General features: G+C 44.2%; 1 protein-coding gene across 2 annotated transcripts in view; it reads right to left on the bottom strand.

Annotated features, from left to right (window-relative positions):
• Positions 1–24,447, bottom strand: part of DPYSL3 (dihydropyrimidinase like 3) — a 111,988-nt gene that overhangs the window by 51,676 nt on the left and 35,865 nt on the right. Inside the window, exon 1 of one of the 2 annotated variants that reach the window (XM_032404426.1) lies at positions 8,684–8,929. The exons of the other annotated variant lie outside the window; for it this stretch is intronic. Within the exon in view, the coding sequence (XP_032260317.1) occupies positions 8,684–8,722 (39 nt within the window). The 5' untranslated portion in view covers positions 8,723–8,929. Of the gene's footprint in view, positions 1–8,683; positions 8,930–24,447 lie in introns of those variants that run through there. 2 annotated transcript variants of the gene reach the window in all.

The following is a 24,447-nucleotide window of genomic DNA, read 5'->3' as shown; positions in this document are numbered from 1 at the left end:
GATGTACCCAGGTAGGCCCTGAAACAGGCTGAGAATGGGGTCAGATGCAGGATTTGGAAGAAGGGGAGGAAGGGAGTTCTACGAGGAGAGAAGTACAAATGAGGGCCGGGCTCCATGGGCACTGGTCAGGTCCCAGAGTACAGTTGACTCTGCTCGTTCTGCTGATGTGCCGTCCTGTTTCTCTTGGCTCAGTGATCCTCTCTGCTGGTTTCTTAGAGCCAGGTCGTCTCTCTTAAAAGTTAATATTCAAGAAAGCTGCCAGTGAAAGGGAGGATGATGTACAAGCACAAATGTATGCATGTTCTGATCATCTTCTGGCTTGAAATTTTTCCTGCAATGTAAGTGTTAAACGTACCCATTCGTTCAACAAATATTTACAGAGGGCTTAATATATGCCAAAGAGTGAGTGCTGTAGATTCAGTGGTAACAAAACCCAAACCATCCCTACCTCATGGGGTGTCCATGGCATTATTTGGCTTTTGGGAAGGGGTTATTTCCATTGGATGACAGCCACCACACTTAAAATATTGGCAAGAGCAAATGAAAAGAGCTTGGTGGAGCATATATAGACTTGGAGCTGTTTTCTGTTGGTCTCCCTAGTCGCTTGACCAGTGTAGATTTGGGAAATTTGTCACCTTTGTGCCTTTATCGATGGTAGCCTTATCCAAAAGAGAAACTGTATGTGCCAGCAAAGGAATCGTGGTCTCATTTTAATAATACTCATTTGAATTAATACCAAAGAAGAAGAAAAGGACATCATTATTCCGTTTCTCTCCTGTACAGAGTCTATTAACCAAATCTACCCTCTGAATGAGAAAAAGGCTGGGACTTTAAGTGTAAAACGCAACCAAAGACCCTTAGACCCAACACAGATTTGGGCTGGCCCCACTGAATTTAAGCCAACAAGGACTGCTCTTTCTTCTCACCCACTGCGTTCTCTTCTCTCACAGAAAGGGTTTACGACTCTTCTCTAAATTCGGAACACAGTGACGGGGGCTGACCATGATCTCAGGAAAAAAGAGAGGACAAAATAAAGGCTCATAGGATCATGTGCCCTGGCAGGGACCTTGGAGACCATTTAGTTCAATGCTGTCATTTGACTGATGCAGAACTGAGAGGGATAATAAGGGTTTGCCCAAAGTCACGGGTAAATCAGAGGCAATGGCAGGCCTGAAGCACAACATGCTGACACTCCATACAGGGCTGTCGTTCCCTGTGTCAAAAAACAAGAGTGCTCCTTTGCAGAAGCAGAACTCCTCTCTTAAAAAATCAAATCTCACTTTATTCTGCATATTTCATTGTCCAGTGCTTCCCTGGAAAAAAGAGACTAATTAAGCCATGAGAAATGTGTCCTTGAATTCCAGATGTCCCAAATAGGCTCCTGGACCATTCTAAAGTGGAGCTCCCCCCTCCTGCTTAGAGGGCTGGGCGTGTCCTGGATTTCTCCTGTGGAATGGGAACGGGGAGCTCGGCTCCTTCCAAGTCTGGGAAGCAGACAGAGACAGAGTGTGAAGGGGCCTTGGGCCCAGATCTGTACTTATGCAGGGCAGGAAAACAGCATCTGCTTTTCCACCCTGCACTCATACGTGCGTCTGGGCAAAAGCCAGAAGCTAACTCAGACAGCTGGCAAAGCAATGCGTGAACCACCGTTACGAGGACATACGCTCGGTTGTTGTTCCAGTGGTGATGTGATAGCTTTGGCCAGATCATCCCCACTCCTTCCACGCCCTGTGAACACTGACCCGCATTTGTGAGCTAAAAAGTGTGGACAGCTGGGGGTGATCCACCTGTGGATAGGGAGTGACTGCTTTCGTGTCTATGAAACTAACTCACCTCTGGAGGGATCAATCCCAGGATCTTGCTTTTTCAACTGTGTGACTTTAGTCAAGTTACTAAAACTCTCGGAGCCTCTATCCAGAGGGCAAAAATGGTGGTTAATCACTGCAGCTACAGGAGATGCTAGGAGTCAAGTGAGGTAACCCACGCAACCACTCAATAAATGGCAGCTTAACAGCTCCACTATGCGTAGTCCCATCTTTCTAACCACTGAGATCCCTACAATCTAATTAACAGAAGAAAGTTCCTCAAGAGAAGTTGGGTTTTTTTGTGTGTTTTATTTATTTATTTATTTATTTATTTATTTGAGAAAGAGAGAGCACAAGCGAGCAGGGGTTGGAGCAGAGGGAGAGGGACAAGCAGACTTCATTCTGAGCGCAGAGCCGGAAGCGGGGCTCGATCCCACGACCCTGAGATCATGACATGAGCCAGAAACCAAGGGTCAGAGGCTTAACCGATGGAGCCACCCAGGTGCCCCAAGAGAAGTTGTTTTTGTAAGTAGACTCCATGTAGAGACTAGGGCCAAACAAAAGAGGCTAAACTGAAGGGCTCATCCTACTCTACCACACAGTTTTTTTGGTCTATTGCATTTATTGAAATAGACATAGACTGTGTCTGATGAAAGAGAAATTTCACAAGAGAAGAGTGTGAAAATAGAAAACAGCCCATTTCTCTGGGTTGTCCAGGGTCTTTCTCATTTGTCTCTGAATGGTCTATAGAAAATGGGAGAAAAGGTAAAATGGAGCACTGATTTGAGGAGGGAGTAAGTGGGGAGCCGGTGAGGCTTTATTAACATTCATCACAGGAGGCGACGACATATTCAAGTTTCCAGTCCCCTTATGAGTAGGAGCACTGATTGAATCAAAGGGGGGCAGATTTATATCCTAGGGAGACAGTCCTACTGGTGTAAGCATTTTGTAACTTTCCAAATGTAATAAGCAAAAGCAAATAGTTCTATGAAATATGTCAACAGGTAAAGAACAGAGGGCCCATTAGGACATGAAGGGTTTTTTTTATTCTTTTTCAAATTCAGTGTTTTTGTTTTCTGTTTTTTCCAACTGAGGAGAAAGGGCAGAGGAAAAGCTACTGAACAGGGAGTCGTGAAGAACCTGCCATAAAGGGTATTCATAACCTCTGTCACTTTAGTGTCCAAGCTAATTAGGACTGAAAAACAATGTAGTACAACTAAATAAGAAAAATGCCCTTTATTTAGGTTAAGGGAAAGTCTCTATATCAAAGACCAAAGGCAGTCAAATGGCCTATTAGATTGTCAGAAATGAACGAGAAGCCTAATTTTGAGGAACACTGGAACATAATTGAAGCAAGAAAAAAATAACAAGAGCTTCTATATAACATTGTATTAATTTTTGTTTTTGAAAACTTGTATTCAAAAAGTAGTTTCCTAAGTAGCCTCTTTCTACCCCAGACCTTTATCATGTCTTCCCCTTCAGGAATTCCCACATTCCAGAGTAGCTGAGATTTCATAAATAAATCAGCGTTTACTATTTTGAAGATATCGGGGCTCAGAGACCGCTTTCAGGGTCACTATCCTCATTTGGGCCTTTCAACAGCCCAGGGAGATAAGCAGAGAGATTTTCATTTATAAGCTGACAGTTCTACCACATAGACTGGAATTCTCTGAGAAAATCTGTTCCTCCAGAATTCCCCCAAACGCCCAGCCAACTCCATCATAGCTACTAACAGGCAGAGCTCTTTACACACCTGAGGCACTGTGCTCGTGTTTCAGAAAGAGGAAGAACCCAGGGCTGCCTGGGTGGCTCAGTCAATTGAGTTTTCAACTCAGGTCATCATCTCAGGGTTGTGACATGAAGCCCTGTGTCGGGCTCCACACTCAGCTTGGAGTCTGCTTGGGATTCTCTCTCTCTCTCTCCTCCCCTCAAATAAATTTTAAAAATCTTAAAAAAAAAAAAGAAGAAAGAAAGAGGAATGACCTGGTTGAGAATCACCACATAGCTGCTCAAAATATAAAGTAACAAATGAACACCCCAGGCAGGGCCTGGGCTGAGAGTTCCATGATCAGATATCTAAGATGCTTTCCATTCCTAACTTTCCCTCCGTCTTTTACTCTGGAATTTCCCTACCAAGATGCCTTACACGGATAAAACCAACTGTGGGTGACTTCTTCTCTTTTGGTCTCCTAAACGCTAGTCTTCCATCTCCTAGTATTTGCTCCCAGTCCCAAGTGACACCTCTTGAAGCAAGAAGAAGGCACAGGGCGCCTGGGTGGCTCAGTTGGTTAAGCGACTGCCTTCGGCTCAGGTCATGATCCCGGAGTCCCGGGATCGAGTCCCACGTCGGGCTCCCTGCTCGGCGGGGAGTCTGCTTCTCCCTCTAACCCTACCCCCTCTTGCGCTCTCTCTCTCTCTCAAATAAATAAATAAAATCTTTAAAAATAAAAAAAAAAAAAAAAAGAAGAAGGCACAGAGGTTGGGGCAGGGTTGGACTCGCGTCTCCTCCAGGTTCTCGGCTGGTTCAAGGCCCCAGCTCAGCTGCTGTGCTTCATAAGGCCCCTTCCCTTCCCCTAGGGAATAAAAACTTCCCATGGCACCCACAATGCTCACGATCACACCCTTCAAGCGAGACCACAGCACCCTGATTATGCGCCCAGGAAAGAACTCTCCAGGTTGTGTTCCTGCCTGAGGATGTGTATTCTGGGAATTCCCAAACATCACACACATTCAACCCAACCTCCAATGCGGCCGAAATGCATTATCTTACGGAAATCCAATTACCGTTTGCAAAAAGCCAATTCTCTGCAATGTGCTCCCAGAGGAAATTCTGGAACTCTTTACCCACACCTTCCAAATCTCTGCTGCATGCGCCTCTGGGAGGCAGCAGCTGTACCAGGACAGAGAAGCCTAGGTTTATTTCCAGCTTTGCCCCAAAATTCTCACAGGGTAACTCTGGATAACTAACTTCACCTATCTGTTCTTCAGTTTCCTTAAAATGGGTTTTTGCAGAGACTCTTGACAAGAGAATACATATAAAGCACTGGAACTTAACTGTTAGATCCCTCCCACTCCTGCGGTCAGCTTCAAGTGGTAGCATACAAGAGGGAAACAAGGACTGTAACTATCCTAACTCTCCACCTGCAGAACTGATATGCTAGCTACCACCCCCAAAAGTGTTATTTCCATTTATTGAATATAAGAAGTAAGAGACACCGTGTTAAGGGATCTGTTGACAGTGGCAGGCAAAATACGCTTCCCAGATCCTACCAGGACTACTTAGAGAGTGCAGAGTCTTTCCTCTATACCATTTGCCTTACTAACGCCAAGCAATAATGATGGTAGAAGCAGAAACACCAAAAAGAATGTGGTGGTAAGGAGCACACACTTTGACTTCAAGCAGGTGTGCAGGTTTGAGTCCTGCCTCTAACATTTACTCAATCTCTGATCCTGGGCAAAGGCATTTGATTTTCAATGGGTTTGGGGGATTTTTTGGTTTTCTGGGGGATTTTTGTTTGTTTTGTTTCTGGATCTATAAAATGGGGATAACTATAGTACCTTTCAGACAGTGTTGAGTCAAGGATCAAAATGAGACAATGGAGGTAAGGCATTCAGCACAATACCTGACACAAAATAAACACAATAGGTGTGAGCTCTTCTTATTAGGAACAATTTTTAATTCATTTATTGACTGAACTGATAACCATGAGATGTCTATGTGCTAGGGACCATGCTAGACAGTGGAGACAGAGGTGAATGGCAGCACAAGGTCCCTGCTCTGATCTGCTGAACCAGCCTGAGCTGCCAGCCTGACATTTAGAAGCAAGGGCTAGTATCAAGGTAGACCAGACAGGTCATGCACATGGATAACCTGAGAAAGAACAATAAGATGGGAGGCCTGAGCCACTCACAGAGAAAGCCCCAGCCAATTCTATGAACCCTCTCTCTCCAAGAAACCAGTAAACACAGGTATAAGAAGGCTTTGATCTCAGGAGGGCAGCAAAAATAGGTGGCAGGAAAAACAACAAACAAAGCCTTACGGGGAGTAGGGTGGGGGGAGCAAATAGTGCCAGAGGGTGCTGTCTGGGGAGGCACAGGGTATCCAGCAAGAAAGACTGCCCCCATCGGTCCTCAGATTCTAGTGACATTTTAGCTACTGGGTGGGGCAGCCTTCACAGAAAGGAATACAGGGAGGCTAGAAAACTTAATTCAAATGCCATAATCTTACCATTTAAAAATACACTAGAATTGACAGTAGGGGATATATGCCATATTTAGATCTTTAACGATGTTTTCTATATATGTATATCTGCGGCCATATTTTAATGTTTTTCATTATATCTAGGCAGAGTATTGCAACCCTTATAGTATGGAGATAACTATAATCATCTATAGACATACAAACACGCAGAAATAATTGGATGTAAAATAGAACCCCTGTTCACAGAAATACAACACAAAGCCTGAGGAAAATTTACAAATGGATTCCTTGCCCCCAAAGACCAACAGCCCCCTTCCTGCCATGCTCCTCTTCTCCCTCCCCACCCCAGACCCCTTGCAACAATGTGAATACAGGGTTGTGGGGCTTGAAGAAATTCACAACCGCTGTCCATTCTCGTCACAGCTGCTGGAGACACACAGCCCCAGCTTAAAGGCACAGGCAGCTACGCAGCACCACGCCCCATGCACAGACAGAAAGGATGGAAGCCGTGCGGAAAATGAAGGAGCCACCCCAGGGAAGAGCATCCAAACAAGAACAAAAGGGAACCCCTTGCAAACCTGGCCCGAGGATTAGGGCACAGCTACATTTACGGGGGCTCGAAGGCAAGTTATCCATCAGGGCTAAATTTCTGTAGCTCTCCTGAAAGGTAGCCCAAGTGATACCTATAAGAATGGGCGTGGCCCTCAATGCCACAGCACGGGCTGAGTCCATAAGAAGAACCTTGCAGTCTTTGGACTAGAAAGAAAAAATAAATAAATAACCTTTTCTCTGCTTATCCCAAACAGGAGAACTGGCAAACGTATAGTGGAGGTAAGGCAAGTGGCATGTGAGCAGCATGCTTCACGCATGGAACAGCATGAGAGCTGGGGTTCATCCCTCCTCAGTGAGGGAAACAGTCTCAAAATGGAGCTTTTGTCCCAGTCTTTTTTTTTTTTTTTAATGATACCTTCCACAGCTCTCTGCAAAGACAACTGGCACTGAGAAAATACCACGCATTATAAAAGATCCACAATGTTTCTTCAATAATGTGAAGTCAATGATATCACGCAGTGATAAAGGAGGATATGTTTACAGCCAACACTTTTACCTGGCTAAAGGATCCCTACTCATCCCCACCTCTCTTTCTCCTAGCCACGGTTTATTCCCTAAGACCAGGTGGACGGCAGTTAGGGGTGGGGTGCACTTGTGTGGGGTGAAGCTCAGGTGCATGAAAAAGATAGCACGCTTCAATAGAAACAAAACCACTTGAGAATAAAGTGCACTAGAGCCAAGAATAGCTTCCTCCTGCCTACAGAGGTAAGGTCCTGCATCGGCAATCTCAAGCACACAGGGCGTTCCAAACATAGCGGAGCAAGTGCAAACAGACTCATGCCCACAGCAAAATCTGGTGGATCCCTGGCAAATTAACTATAGTAGCAGGTACAGCTCTGCCCTGGGGCAGCTGCAGAGCCTCCCAGGGGCCAGTTGATCACTTCCTTTGTTCGCCTTGCAAAGATGGAGTAGCCACCCATTCCCCCACTATACACACACACACACACACACACAGAGTACACACACACCACATTCACAACAGACAAAGCACAACCACACTGCTTCACGCTAAACTAAAATGTCAGTGTTTTTTGTTATTGTTTTGCCCCCTATCACCCGCCCCCCTCTTTTTTGGTAATGCTCATTCCAGCTTGTCGTATGCCCCTTCTTTTCAGGGGCATCATTTCGGTGTATCCTAGAGAAACCCCCGGGGCGCGGTATTTTGCCGCTGAGAGCTGGCTCTGGTGAAGATGCGGCTTCTGTACCTGATAATGGCACGTTCCCTCTCCACCCCGCCCTAGGCGCTCGCCCAGGGCATTTGACACCCGCCCGCGGGTGGCTCGCTTTTGCACACAATGGCAGTTGGACATGTAAGGCACACAGCGTGCGCCTACGACCCCAAACTAAAATCTGCTCTTAAAACTCAGCCTTTTCTTGGGATAAGGGCAGAAAATGACATGAAAAATGTAAAATGCATCGAGGGCAAAAAAAAAAAAAGTTGGTCATTCCCGCTACAGCCACATTAGTTGTCCAGTCTGGAATATGACGTACCGAAATATGAACCGGGTGAATGCAGGCAAGAAGGGGACAAGGTGAAGACCCAAGATCTAGACACCTCGCCACCTTCGCGGCGCGGGGGGCAGAGCCACCGGGTTGGAGCTAGGAGAGGGGCGCGGTCGTGCTACCAGGCACCCCTGGGGAAAGGTGTCATCTCTGCATACCCCGCCTCGCCAAAAGGAACCTAAAACAAAAAGCACACCCCGCCTGGGGCAGCGCACACTGATACCCCGGGCGGCGCGGGGGTCCCGGGAGGGCCCCGAGCCCTGCGTTATATGCAAACTACCGGCTGGTGGGAAAAGAGGATACATAATCCAAAGTTCTCCGCGCCACTCTTTGGGTTTCCTCTTTGTTTTGTTTTCCCCAAACGCCAGGGTCGTTCCGTCTGGGTGGCGCCCGGCGCGCCGACTGGGCTGACCGCCGCTCTCCACCCCCGGGACCCCGGGTCCCCGTCCCTCCCCGGGGACCGGACCGGGGAAGCCGGCGGGATCCACGGCGCCCCGCCCGCGGCGCAGCGAGCAGCGAGCGAGCGAGAGACGCAGGCGGCGGCGCCCGGCGCCCCACTCACCGTGATCCGCGGGATGTTCTTCTTGCCTTGGTAGGACATGGTGGCGGCGGTGGCTGCAGCAGCTGCCTCCCTCCCTTCTTCTGCTCCTGCTCCTGCCTGCCCGCGCCTTCCTCAGCGCGCAGCGCCGGAGATCAGGTGGAGCGAATGGTGCGCTGGCCGCAGCCGCCGCCTCCTCTCGCCTCCGCCCCCCTCCCGGGCTCCCGCGGCGGCTGCCAGAGACAATAGTAAATCTCCCCGGTCCCCCCTTTCACCCCCGCCCCCCCCGCCACACACACCCTCCTCCACTCGCGTTCACGCCCGGGCTTTTTTTTTTTTTTTCTTATGCCGTGCCAGCTGGGACCCCGTAAGACCAGAATGGCTGCTCCGTGACTCCTCCCTCTTCTCTCTTATCCCTATTGATTTTCCTCTTTGCATCTGCCTCACCCACTTTTTCTTTTTCTTCCTTTTTTTGTGACTTACGAGTGCGGCGGAGCCAGCCGGCTCACAGCCACCAGGGGGCGCGAGGGACTTTTCGGGGCGGGGATGCTGCAGTCCCGGGTGGAGGAGGAAGAGCGCGAGCGTCGCCCCCCGGGCCTCGCGGACCGAGCCCCGGGAAGCGCCAACTCCCGCTGCCAGCCCCTGGTCCGATTTCCCACCCTCCCGACCCGCAATCCGGACCGGGGAAGGCTCCCGACTGCCCTGCCGGAGCCTGCGCTCCTCCGCCTCCGCGCGGGCTGCAGGCGGCGGCGCCGTCTTTGTTACAGCGAAGGGCGGCACGCCGCCTCTTACCGGCCGCTGCGGGTGTAAACCGGCGCGGAAGCCCGGAGAAAACCTAGACCTGGTCGCACTTGGCGCAGCCCGGCCCGCGGCTCTCCTGAGACCCTGGCACTACGTGTCGGAAAATGTAAAGCAACCACTCGCTCTCACGCGGCTGCGAGGGAGTCCGTGTCAGTTACCGGCAACTGTTGTCCGTATCTTAAAAATAGTCTCAAAATAATACGTTGTAGAGGAACTCCGCTGCCTGGCTCTCAGAATCGGTGAAAGTGCATTAATGCTGCTCTGTGAGTCACGAGTAGAAAACACCTGTGGTTGAAAGGCCCCGTCACATTGCTGGTGTGCGGCCACGGACGTGTGGCTTTCCCTGGGCAGTGAACCGTGTGCACTGCTGAAAATCCCGAGTTTACTTTAGGCAGAGCTGACAGACAAAAGTCAACATGTCATTGGGAGCACACACATGGCCTTTCAGCGCTGGAATATATTGTCCTTCAGCTACTGGCTAAAATTAACTGGGTTTTATGGGTGGGGGCTACCCGGTGGTCCCAGTGCAGGAGATCCCTCAGGTCTCCTTGAAAATGATTCCAAACATACCATTTAAAGAACAAAAATGGCTCGCTTTGCAAAAACTGAAAAACCCTTTCAAGACAAGTCTCATACCATCCCCACTCCCCAGTTGTCATTGCTAATGGCCTACTAAATATTCTGCAGATGTCACTATGCGCAACTAAGTCTGTGTTAAGAATCTTAAATTCACATTTCTATAAGGCAGGCCACTGACCACAGTTCTTGCCATCTTTTCATTAAATTGCAGGCCTTTCCCGCAGTAGAGAACTATATAAAGCATCCACCAGAATAGGAACAGAAGACTCCAGCTTGGGCTTTCGAAAAACCTAAAATGAACAAACCTGGGCACATAATCAAAGGGGAGACTAAGGCCCCTGAAACACTCCCTCCTCTCAAGTGAGTTAATCCAAGCTTCTGGTTACTCCTGGGTAAGTGGACTGAATGCGGTCTTCTCAGGAAAAGTCCACAGCCACTTCCACTTTATTTCTGTGATACTCTGGCTAGGATGAACGCCAGGCAAAGTCACCTCCCTGTACTCTTTTGCAAAGCCTGAGCAGGGTTTAGGGCCAAAGTCACACCCAAAACATTTTGCTTTGTTCTTATACTGAGACCACTAGCCAAGAGTTGTGAAATTACAAAGCATTCTGGGGACTGGCATGCAAATGAGCAGGATTATATTTAGAACAGGGCAGAAAGAGAATTAACTACATACTATGAAACCCTGCAGAGCTCTCTCTGTATCTTTCCCAAAGATGTGTCCCAAATTTGCTGGAAGGGATCTTGCAAGTTCTTAAGAAAAACAAAAATATATAGGGGATATTTACAATCCTAAAGAAATACCACTGCCTTTTTTTTCTTTTTTAATACTATGGGTTTCTTTCCCTTTCTTGCATCCTATTTATGTCCTCTGTTCCTGTCATTATAATCCAGAACACTCTACTAAACAGATTTATACCATGTTTTTGATCACTTGATTGTGTGTGTGTGTGTGCGTGTGTGTGTGTTGTTTCAAATTAGAAGACTTGGGTTTAAACTCTTTGAGGTCAGGTTTGCATGCTAGAGGCCATGGAGAATAGGACTTGTGATGTGTTTCTCCGGATGGGACTCCAGTGACAAGCCATACACAGGAATGCATAATAACCAGCTAATCAGTTCAAGCTGTTGCCACAATCAGAAATGTACAACAAACACTATTTTTTCCCTCTTTTGTCCCCTCAATCTTTATCTTCCTTAAATCAAAAGAAAGTGTCCAAGATGAGTTTGAAGGAAAAAGCCTTCCTTGGCTGGGCCTTTCTTTGAATAAGAAAGGCAGCCACCAACACAGAATGCCTCTGTGTCTGGCCAAGAGAGTGAAGAGTGAAACCAGCATGGATGTTTTCCACAGTAGAATGACTCTGAATGGTTTTCCTTGGATACACAGCAGAGCTTGGCTTTAGGTATCTCAGGAAACTATGAGAGAGGGAAAAGGAGACATAGAAAGACTTAATTTATGGTCCCAAAGAAACTTAATTTTGGCCACCAAACCTACCACATTGGTAGACTTCCACAACTCAATCAAAGCTACTTTATTCTAGTTGCTCAGGCCAAAGGCGTGGCATCAACCTTGACTCCTCTCCTTCAATCCATCCAATTTGCACTCCATATCCAATCTTTCAGGAAATGCCATTGGTTCTGTCTCTTAACTATATCCAGATTGATGAAGTTAATTCATATATTGAGATCCACAAAATGGAGGCGGCTTCAGTCACTGGGACCATGTCACAAATCTAAACCTAAGTCAGCCTCCACTTACCGGAAACCCAACAAACATGAATCACAGTCCTCCAATTCAGCTTAGCTAGCTTAGTTTACCCTAAAAAATAGGACCAGCTAGTAGTATAAGGAAATCCCTCACCAACCATGCCCTATTTCCACGTTGTTCCTTCTAACTCTGTAAAACTCGCTCTTGCCCAAAATCCCCTAGAAAGTATGCTTCACTGCTTGTGAGACACTGTATTCCCCCAATCTATGGATTGTTTACCCTTGACTATCCTTGTTTACCTTTCACACTAGTTATGAAGTTGTACTTGACAATAATATGACCTCTTAATCTGCAAAGCTCCTTCCTGGGCCTAGCACCATCATGTCTCATGGGACTCCTGCAGTAACCTCCTCCCCGGGTCTCACCATCATTCATTCATTCTCACAATATTCTCATGATATTTATCTTGTGCTTACTACACACTAGTACGTTTCAAGGTGCTAGTGTTAGAGAGGTGAATAACAATAATAATGTCCCGGATCTCATGAAGTTTACCTTACACCCTTACTCAAAAATAAGGCACTTGGTGCCCTTCCATGCCTGCTTTATCTTCATGGTACTTTTCACCATATGTATAGTAATTTATCATTGAGTATTATCCTTCTCCCCATCATTGGAATGTAAGCTTCTTGAGGGCAGGGAATGTGTTGGTTTTATTTACAGCTATATCCTCAGTGTGTGAAACAGGACTCTGCCCATAGAAATTGCTCAAAAATTAATAGGTGAGTGACCATATGAATTTTAAAATTGTGTCTGAAGAAAGAATAAAGACATGGAATAATATTATTTCTGTCTTTCTCTCAAATAAATAAGAAATAAAATCTTTTAAAAAAATATCAAAGCAAAATGTTGAGTAGACAGGGGGATACTCGAGATTGGAAATCTAAGGAATGATCTGGGCCACAGACACAAATCTGGGAGTTGTCAGCCTCTAGGTATTATTTAACAATACTGGAGGAGATGAGCAAGGAAGTGAGTGGAGACAGAGGGAAGAAAGGTCTGAGGTTAAGTAAGCATCCTGAGGGGAAATGAGCAACTAGGAAAAGGAATAGAGACAGTGGTCAGTGAGACAGAAGGTACACCATGGGAGCATGGTGTTCTGAAGGTCAAGAAACTAAATTATTTCAAAGAGGGGAATGTATTCACTTTGTTAAATGCTGCTGAAAGTTGAAGGAAGATGAGAAGTGACAATTAATTAGTGCATGAAAACCCTGTCAAGGTCGCTGAGGGCCTTCACCGGAGTGCCTATAAAATGAGTATCGTAACAGCCACCTCACAGTGGTTTTCTGGGGAACATATATTAAATTATTCAAGTCATATTTCCTGAGTACCTACTATGTGTTTATGTGTACCAGCGCAGTCCTAATGAAGTCGTGCGGGTGAAAACTGATCGGAGTGTTTCCAAGAGACAATCAAAGTGGAAATTGGAAACATCTGATGTAGACACCTCTTTCAAGGGATTTTATTATACATGGGGACAAGGATATGGAGCAGTAACAGGCAAAGAAAGCAGAATCTCATGTGAGAGAAGTAAGAGCATGGTTGTAGGCCTATGGGGCTGACTCTGTAAGAGAATGGGGACAAGAGCCCTATCGTCCTTGAATGGGCAACACAGGTGACATCTAGTTTGTGTAAATGGAGGACTTGCCCACAGCAAGGAGCAAAGATGGCTCCTCCACTGGGAAGTGAGGATAGAGCATGGATCTTGGCTCCTTAAACGAGATGAGAGAGCATAAGTGTATAGGGAGATAAAGGATAGGGAACATATTGAAGATTAAATAAGATTATTCATGTAAAACTCTCAGCCCAAAGCAAGTTAATTAGATGGCAACCATTCCTGCCATTACTTTTCCTGATCTGATTTTTCAAACTCGTTTATGTCAGGGACTATGTCTTATTTATCTTTTCAGTGTCCAGCTCTTTCACAACACTTGGAATAGAGTAGAATTAATGCAGTATAAAATAAATTGAATAGGGGCGCCTGGGTGGCTCAGTTGGTTAAGCGTCTGCCTTCGGCTCAGGTCATGATCCCAGAGTCCTGGGATCGAGTCCCGCATCTGGCTCCCTGCTCAGTAGGGAGCCTGCTTCTCCCTCTCCCTCTGCCTTCCCCCACACTTGTGTGTGCTCTGTCTCAAATAAATAAATAAAATCTTAAAGAAATTAAAATAAAAATAAATAAATTGGATAGAGGAGAAAATCAAGAATATTCTCTGCCTTTCTTTTAATCTCCAATATATCTAAAATAAGTGATTAGCCATTTCCATAGTTTTGATCATCGAAAATATTTTCTTTTTTAAAAACAAATTTACATTTTGTTATATTAACATGGGGAAACATTTTCCTTGATCTCGATTTGAAGGTTAGAGGAAAAAAAATAGTTCCAAAACAAATACAGAAAGAGTTCTGAAGGGGCAAAAACCATATACCAAGCCTTTGTGAAACACATAGGCTATTCTAACATTAGCAAATACACATTTAATCACAGAACCATCCATTAAGTCACTTGAGTCCATACATTTTATCCACAGTTCAAAAGGGGAAATCTTAGTCATATACTGGAAGTATATGAATGAAATCAAGGTGGTGATTCACCTGCTATTATTAGATGTTTATACATTACATACACAGAAATAACCAAACAAACAATTCTACCTTTGATACACATAAGCCAAAAAATTAAAAATAAAAATATTATAGACATACACAAAATATCCCCATGGGCTTACTCCAAAAATCATACTTATACCAGCCTGAGCAAGGTGTGCAAACCTGCTTCTCCCTGGATAGAGTTTCTCATTCATTTCTTCAGTAGAGGATGGTTCTGAAGGCCTCTGGCCTTCATAAGATTTGATGGTAGCTCATTTCAAAGCCACAGGCAGGGCCACACCAGCTAGGGTTATGGGGTAAGGTTGGGAGGGAGGGATAAATTACTATGTGTTCATCTCTATCTCTGGCCCAACACATGTTAGACCCACAGGTGAGGTTACATTTGTTACAACAGTAGCAGGAAACTAAGATAGGTAGTAATCAAAATGAATCAAGGGTTGATGATCAGAAGGCTGAAGGTAGTACTCCACTAAAATGTCATAATGCCATGGAGCACCTGGGTGGCTCAGTCGGTTAAGTGGCCAACTCCTGTTTTCAGCTCAGGTTGTGATCTCAGGGTCCTGGGATTGAGCCCCGCCTCATGCTTCACACTCAGCGGGAAGTCTGCTGAGGTTTCTCTCTCCCTCTCTCTCTGCCCTCCCCGCCCCGGGTCGCACACACTCTCTCTCAAGTAAATAAATAAATCTTTTTTAAAAAGTCATAATCCTGTGCCCAATTTCTAGATCTGACTTAGTTTTGAGGCTTGCAAAACATTTAACTGAAGGAGAAGCCAGGTCATCAAGAGGAAAGATCCTGCAACACCATGACTAGTATGATTTCTCTAGTCCTTCCCCAAGGGGTCCTAGGGCCAATTGTTAATGCCACTGAAAACTGGGAAAGGGGGCTACTTAAACATCTAGAGAACAGATGGATATAAGTTCCCAGTTGACACTGATATCCAGAGACTTGAGGCAGCAGCAGAACTCCTCTGTTAGAGTGAAAGTATGCTGAGGCCAAGTAATAAATGGACTCCTGGCCCAGTTCTGGCTTACCTTTGACCCACTAGCTTTACACATCCACCTACAAGTCATTTTCACAAACCTCTATTGATTAATTGGAATGGACAAATATGGCAATTAGCACACCACCATGTTGGTTTCTTAGCCTGTGGGGTAACAGCAATCAAGTTGGGAAGATCAACTAGAAGGCTCTAAAACTGTTCTCCACCTTTACCCCAAGATGTTGAATCAAGATAGCAAATTTAAAAACTTTTTGCATCCTAAGAGAATGGCCTTAAAGACCAAAATGCTATAGGGCTGGTAATCCCCATTATATTGTCATTTAATTCACTACTCTAGATACTACAAAAGTCAGACAAATCCCAATGCATAACTCAATCAATTAAGAACCCAAATTGAAAGTGCTGTGATACTCTCCTAGAGCATATTGTTATGGCCTCAAGTACATAGTACACAGCCACTGAACTATCCAAGAAGTTCTTTTCCATCCCTGCCAGGAAAGCACAGCAAAGAAGTTTGCATGCACTTGAAACAGATGACAATACACATGAAGAGTCTTGACCACGGCTACAATTGTCCTTCCCTCCATTATAATACAGTCTGAAAAGATCTAGTCTGGACATCTTGAAGAACATCCTATTGGCACACTCTTTGGATGACATCATGCAAAACAGATGAGATGAGTAAGAAGTGACAAGTATGTTGAAGGCTTTGGTAAGACACATGAGCTGTAGAAGGTTCATGAAGGACACATGAACATTAGAAGAGTGGAAAAAAAGGCCACCCCCCAAAATAAATAAATAAATCGTAAAAAAAAAAAAAGGAGAGATGAACACATATTCTAGGTATGGATTTGCCTTCGCTGCTGCTAGAGCCTCAGTTTAACACTACAGAATATTTGATGCACTGGCATGGGCTCCATAACATCACATCAGACTAAGGGGTCTACTTAATAGCAAGTAAGATGCATGAAAGGTCATATGACTGCAGGATCCAGTAGTTCTATCAAATACTACCCCACCTAGAAGCTGCCATCCTAAATGTGGAGGAATGATCTACTGAAGGGACAAGTGAAGCACGAATTCAGGGATGATTCCTCGCAAGGATAAGGCACCATCCTCCAGGATGCATTGTCATTTTAAATCAGTGCCCTTTATCAAGTATGTACTGTCCCAAAAAGAAGAATACATGAGTCCAAGAACCAAGGGGAAGAAGCATGAGTGACCCCTTTGACCATCACTCCCAGGGACCCAAATGGGAAATGCATGTTTCACATCCCTGCAACTCTGGGTTGTTTCATATCTTTTCCAAAGGGGAAACGCTTTCCACCAGGGGGCAGAGCAAGAGTCCTACTGAACTCTAAGTTACTGCTGCTACGGGACACTCAGGTCTCTCTATGCCCAGGGACTAAACAGGCAAGGAAGAAAATCAGCAACCTTACAGGACCCAGGTTATCAAAAGGAGGTAGGGCTCCTGTTACACAACGGGGGCAGGGAGGAGTATTACGACGCCCGTGCAATCCACATGGGTTCTTTTAGGTACTACCTTGCCCAGTCTTGATAGTAAATAGACAAGTACATCAGCCATAACCTGACAAAGGCATGGTGACCAGAGTCCATGTCCCAACACCAAGTAAACCACCAGGGCCAGTGAAGACATTAGCTAAGAATGAGGAGAATCTAGAATGACTAGTAGAGGACCATAATGAGTATTACTGTGATCCTAAGACCAGCTGTGGGGGGAAAAAAGGCCCTGACACCCCCAAAAGAAGAGGCACACCCAGATTCTAGAGTTGGTGGTCCCAGGCCTTACACAAAGAAGTGAATGTGAACTGTGTAAGGAGAGGTCTGTAGTAGACACTCTGAAGCTCCAACGAGCCCCCACTTCCGTTCAGGATTGAAGGACTCCTTCCTCCAGGTGCTTTCAACCTTCAGCAATCAGCCCTTTCTGGAAACTACCCTTGTCTCAGGTAACCCCACTCCCACTCCAAGGGCAGCCTGATCTGGTAAGCGGTTAATGTGAGCGTGTAAGAGCCTGGCCCCCTTGCCACAAAAGGGTAACAACTCCAAAGCCTGTCAGGTCAGCTAAAGCCTTTCAGACCACATCGCAGCTCAGCTTTCCCCTCTGCTCAACCATCCCCTCCCCTTCCCTTCCCTGGCACAGATGTTGATCCCTAATAAACTTCCTGCATGTCATTCTTCCAGAATCTGTGCCCCAGGAAACCCAATATGCAAAGTGAGGCTGCTATTAAATGAATATATATATGGGATGATATTTTTTTTACTTAGCCAATATTTTAAAATGTACAGATTTCACACTCAAATTTAGATATCTTTAAAAATTGGAAAACTTGGGGGGCACCTGGGTGGCTCAGTCAGTTGAGCCTCTGATTCTTGGTTTCAGCTCAGGTCATGATCTCAGGGTCCTGGGACTGAGCCCCAGTGGGGAGTCTGCTTGAGGATTCCTTCCCTCTCCTTCTGCCCCTCCTCTAGATCTCACATTCTCTTTCTCTCAAATAAATAAATAAATCTTTTTTTTAAAAGATTGGAAAACTTGGTAATTCTGGGTTCCCGGATACACCCATCAGCTACAGTCAAATACCACCTGCCTTTTGGATAGAACACGTACTCTCCCATTAGCTATGTCTGCTACTTCCTTTTCCTTGAAGAAGGGTTGGCTGCTGTTTATTTATGTCACCTGCCTGGTGTATAGTCATGTGAATTTCTGACATCAGATCATTTGAGATTCTTGAATTATTTAGGCATTAGAGAGTAGGGGTCTCTGTGTCTCAAAGGTGAGGGTTGTGTTTTTCCAAAGCAGTCTTTGGTGCCTGTTCAGAATTGAGAGAGCAGTGAGTTATCTCCAGGGAACTCCCTCCTTCCCCAGCCCACCCCCACTCCACTCCCAGTGCGCCCTACACCACAAGACTGAATCCCGGAACTATAGACCGTGCGTTAAAAGCCTGTGTAGGAACATGACTGGAGCTGCAGAATCTACGGCTAAGGGCAGTCAGTTTCAGCCTTGGGCTGAACGGAAACACACGTGATTGGATTCAGACCTCTCCCCGTGGAGCACTAAAGCTCCCTCCCGGAAGAGGGATGTGAGACTCACTCCTGGATGGAGGCTCACAATAGCAAGCCAGCCCCCAAATGCAAGGCGGCAACCCCAGTTTATATTTTCCAGGTTTCCCCAACCTTTCCAGGAAGGGACTTTGGCTGCATGTCTTTTGGGGTTTTTTCCTCTGGTTTCCTGTATTCAGTCGTAGCAAATGCTCCAGGGCTATGGGGCCCCATCAGCCTCTGGCTCCCTACCTTTACAGAGAAGGAGGAATGGCAGAAACATATGCCTGAGGGTCTAGTCACAGGCTTCTCTGGGCAAATTTCCGAAGGAGCTGTCGAATGAAATAGAGGCTCCTCTTGTATGTCCCTGTATGTCAACAAATGTGCACTTCTTTGTTGGACTGGGCACCTCTACGCTCTGATCCCAAGTGAAACCCTGGACTTCTGACCTCAGGACACCCAGGATCAGTTGGTGACCTGGGCCCAAGCAGAGTGCTTGTTCAGTTTTGAAGGCCCACATAGTCCATTTTTCACTGAAGACAGTGAACATAAGCAGTAAAACCAGAGACTGAAATAGAGAAATACCAGAAACTGAAATAGAGAAATACTGTTAGATTTTCCAAATTTATTTCAGGTTGGTTGACTTTAGAATTAACAGCCTGAAAAACCTTCTGAGCTTTACATGCCTCATCTAGAAAATGGGTCAGTAGAATAACTGAGTGGATATGCTAACAAAAACATGAGAGAATGGGTCTTATGAAACAGAAAGATGAGTGATTCATTTAAAAGGAGTTGCTGGTTCAGGGAAATCCAAATCAAAACCTCAATGAGACACCACCTCACACCAGTCAGAATAGCTAAAATTAACAAGTCAGGAAACAACAGATGTTGGCGAGGATGGAGAAAGGGGAACCCTCCTACACTGTTGGTGGGAATGCAAGCTGGTGCAGTCACTCTGGAAAACAGTATGGAGGTTCCTCAAAAAGCTGAAAACAGAGCGACCGTACGACCCGGCAATTGCACTACTGGGTATTTACCCCAAAGATACAAATGTAGGGATCCAAAGGGGTACATGCACCCCAATGTTCATAGCAGCGATGTCCACAATAGCCAAACTATGGAAAGAGCCAAGATGTCCATCAACAGATGAATGGATAAAGAAGATGTGGTATATATATACAATGGAATATTATGCAGCCATCAAAAACCCAAAATCTTGCTATTTGCAACAATGTGGATGGAACTGGAGTGTATTACGCTGAGCGAAATAAGTCAATCAGAGAAAGACATGTATCATATGATCTCACTGATATGAGGAATTCTTAATCTCAGGAAACAAACTGAGGGTTGCTGGAGTGGTGGGGGGTGAGAGGGATGGGGTGGCTGGGTGATAGACATTGGGGAGGGTATGTGCTATAGTGAGCCCTGTGAATTGTGTAAGACTGATGAATCACAGACCTGTACCTCTGAAACAAATAATACATTATATGTTAAAAAAGAAAAGAAGAAGAAGATAGTAGGAAGGGAAAAGTGAAGGGAGGGAAATCAGAGGGGGAGACAAACCATGAGAGACTATGGATTCTGAGAAACAAACTGAGGGTTCTAGAGGGGAGGAGGGGTGGGGGAATGGGTTAGCCTGGTGGTGGGTATTAAAGGGGGCATGTATTGAATGGAACACTGGGTGTTATACACAAACAATGAATCATGGAACATTACATCAAAAACTAATGATGTAATGTATGGTGATTAACATAACATAATAAAATAAAATTTAAAAATAAATAAATAAATAAGGAGTTGCTGGTTTATATCATTATGCCATGGAGTGATTAAAAGAATAGGTTTTGGAGTTTGTGTAATAGTGAGTGGATGGAAAATGGAGAACACTTGCCCAAGCCGGCCCATGGGCAGTTCCTAATCTTGCCTCCCTGCTGAAATCATGTATCAAATTAGATAAGGACTTTCTGGACTTACAGCACAGTATACTGAGCTTCTTCCGAAAAGGTACACATAATTAACTAATCATATTTTAACATGTAACCAAGTCCTGTTTTCATTACTTCATAGCCACAAATAATTTACCATGACCTCCATTTTCAAAACCCCAACACACTGTTGACAACAGAGATGAATACATTTTGTTATTGACACTTACCTAGTTTATACATTTCCTGGGGATTCTCTACAGCACAAATAAAAGTAGTGTATAAGCAGATGTTAGTAGAACAATGGTTCTGTTTTAATGAGGGTTGAACGCTAATGTCACTGTGGAAAACAATTATCATAAAAGCTCACATATCTCTTACTCAGCTTTCATTAAAATTAAAGTTAAAATAAGGGGCCATCTTGTTTCCAAGCAGGGTCCCCGTAAATCACTTGTAGAGGTAGTTTTATGAGAAAAGGTTACTGAAATTTTATATATTTACTATAGAATTTAAAGTAAATTTAAGAATTTATATTTATTATCTATTTTGTCACCATAACATTGAGTTTCTCTTTAAGTCTCCTAAGTTTTTGTCATGTTGAAAGTTTGTTTTAATAGGATCCAAGGTCTCCTCATTTAAAATCTTGGGACTGTGAAAGGTTATCACAGGAAACTACTTTATCACAAAGCTTCTTGTAAAAGTTCCTATTCAGATAAAGGTAGAAACTGTTTTTGTCACAGAAGTCTGATTTGACTCATTAACACTGTGAAGACAAATTTACTGTAATCTTGCTAATTGACTTTTCATTAACTAGTATAAAAAGATGGTAAAGACTCTTGGAAGTATATTAAATATCTGCAAATCAGTCAATCTGATCCACCACACTGACAAAACAAAAGATAAAAATCATATGATCATCTCAACAGAGGCAGAAAAAGCATTTGACAAAATTCAACCTCTGTACTCTCTCAACAAAGTGGGTTTAGAGGGAACAATGCTCAATATATGAAAAACCCACAGCTAACATCATACTCAACAGTGAAAAACTAAGAACTTTTCCTCCGAGATCAGGAACAAGACAAGGATGTCCATTCTCACCGCTTTTATTCAATTTAGTACTGAAAGTCCTAGCCACAGCAATAAAAAAAGAAATAAAAGGCATCCAATCTGGTAAGGAAGAAGTTAAACTGTCACCATTGGTAGATGACATGATACTATACATAGAAAACTCTAAAGACTCCACTAAAAAACTATTAGAAGTAATACATGAATTCAACAAAGTTGCAGAATACAAAATTTATACAAAAAATCAGTTGTGTTCTATACACTAATGACAAAGTAGCAGAAAGAGAAACTACAAAGTAGCAGAAAGAAATTAAGAAAACAATTCCATTTACAATTGCACCAAAAAGAATAAAATACCTAGGAATAAACTTAACCAAGTTGAAAGACCTGTACTCTGAAAACCATAAAACATGGATGAAAGAAACTGAAGATGATGCAAACAAATGGAAAGATATTCCATGCTCATAGACTGGAAGAATACTGTTAAAAATGTCCATACCACCCAAAGCAATCTACACATTTAATGCAATCCCTATCAAAATACCAGCAGCATTTTTCACAGAACTAAAACAAATAATACTAAAATTTGTATGGAACCACAAAGGACCCCCAACAGCCACAGCAATCTTGAGAAAGAGGAACAAAGCTGGAGGCATCACAATCCCAGATTTCAAGATAGACTACAAGGCTGTGGTAATCAAAACAGTATGGTACTGGCACAAACAGAGACACATAGATCAGGAGAAAAAACAGAGAATTCAGAAACGAACCCATGCTTATATGGTCAATTAATCTATGACAAAGGAGGCAAGAATATACAATGGGAAGAAGATAGTCTCTTCAATAAATGGTGTTGGGAAAACTGGACAGCTACATGCAAAATAATGAAACTGGACCACTTTCTGACACCATATGCAAAAATAAACTCAAAATGGATGAAATGTGAGACCTGATCCCATAAACTCCTAGAAGAAAACACAGGCAGTAATTTCTATGACACAAGCCTTAGCAACTTTTCTCTAGATATGTCTCCTCAGGCAAGAGAAACAAAAGCAAAATGAAAATATTGGGACTAAACGACAATAAAAACCTCTTGCACAATGAAGAAAATCACTGACAAAACAAAAAGGCAACCTAGGAATGGCGGAAGACATTTGCAAACGATATATCGGATAAGGGGTTAATATCCAAAATATATAAAGAATTTATACAACTCAACACCAAAAAAAATTATCCGATTAAAAAATGGGCAAAGGACCTGAAAAGACATTTTTTCAAAGAAGACATACAGATGGCCAACAGACACATGCTCAACATCAATCACTAATCATCAGGGAAATGCAAATCAAAACCACGATAAGATATCACCTTATACCTGTCACAATGGCTAGACTCAAAAAGACAGGAAATAACAAGTGTTGCAAGAATGTGGAGAAAAAGGAATGCTCATGCAGTACTGGTGGGAATGTAAATTGGTGCAGCCACTGTGGAAACAGTACAGATACTCCTCAAAAAAATAAAAAGAAAAAAAATTAAGAAAATAATTCCGTTACTGGGTATTTACGCAAAGAAAACAGAAACACTAATTTGGAAAAATATATGCACCCCCAGGTTTACTGCAGTATTATTTACAATAGCCAAGATATGAAAGCAACCCAAGTGTCCATCTATAAATGAATGCATAAAGAAGATATGGTATACATATACAATGAAATATTACTCAGCCATAAAGAAGAATGGGATTTCACCATTTGGACAACACGGATGGACCTGGAGGGTATTATACTAAGTGAAATAAGTCAGACAGAGAAAGACAAATACCATATTATTTCACATACATGTGGAATCTAAAAAAACAAAACAAATGAATAAATAAGCAAAAAGCAGAAACAGACCCATAGAGAACAAATGGATGGTTGCCAGAGGGGAGGGGAGTGGGAGGGATGGGCAAAATGGGTGAAAGGGAGTAGGAGATTTTAAAAATTCTTGGATGTATGGACAGAGCTAATGACACTCATATGATATTTTTTTCAAGTAAAATAGATAGTAATTGGCCAATTAACTTGAGAACACAAGATAGGCCATCTACTTTCCATGATGACATCCACACATGAGAAAAATATCTGAGGCAGCCAATCATCCACAATTAAGGACAGAGTGAAGGACTGGCTGCTCGCCCTTCCCTAACAAAACTCCCATGACCACTGGGGCACCCTCAAGCGAACACAGCACCCCCAGTGCTGGAGGGGCCAGCAGTATTCTCCTTTCCCAGCAAGGCAGATGTCTGCAGCACCAATGGCTGCCAGAGGTGATACCAAATCAACCTGCCTCACTGGTCCCTGGGTGGCTGGTCCTCCTCCCTACTTGGCAAGAATTCACTGTTACCCTAAGAATGCCAAAGAAGGAACCCAGAGAGCCCACCCTGGCACTCAGAAATGGAATTCTGGAATTCAACTCTGCTAGTCACACCGACAGGTATTTCAATTCTAGCCCTGTCATGTACGGACTGTGGTGCCCCTGGACAAACTCTCACTTTCCCCCTCTGCAAAACAGGGATAACATTTTAACTTACATGGCATGAACATCAGGTGAAATAATGGCAAGTAGCTGATATTCTGTGAATGCGCCAAGAAACTGGATTAATCAGATTAATTAAATATCACATGATATTGCTCAGGGTGTAGAGGGTTACTAAGTGATTTAAGTTATTAAGTGAACCCAGTCCAAAGAGAGCCAAACAAATATCTTTTCTGGGGAGGTTGTCTCTAGTTGCCTTCAGGTTCTTAAGTGTGCATGACCCCACAAATCATGCATTCACACCACTGATAAGATACTACCTCCCAAACCTTACCTCTTAGCCAGCCCTGGCCTCTCAGCTTCAGGTTCATACATCCAACTGCACACGGGAAGCCTCCATCTGAGCGATCCACGGGCACCCCGCTCCACCTCACTCCCTGCCGTGCGCTGCCTACATCCCTCTTTGGGAAAA

Source organism: Phoca vitulina, unplaced genomic scaffold, assembly GCF_004348235.1.
Source record: "Phoca vitulina isolate PV1807 unplaced genomic scaffold, GSC_HSeal_1.0 scaffold6, whole genome shotgun sequence".
Lineage (NCBI taxonomy): Eukaryota > Metazoa > Chordata > Mammalia > Carnivora > Phocidae > Phoca > Phoca vitulina.
This window is presented reverse-complemented; position numbering and strand designations above follow the sequence as displayed.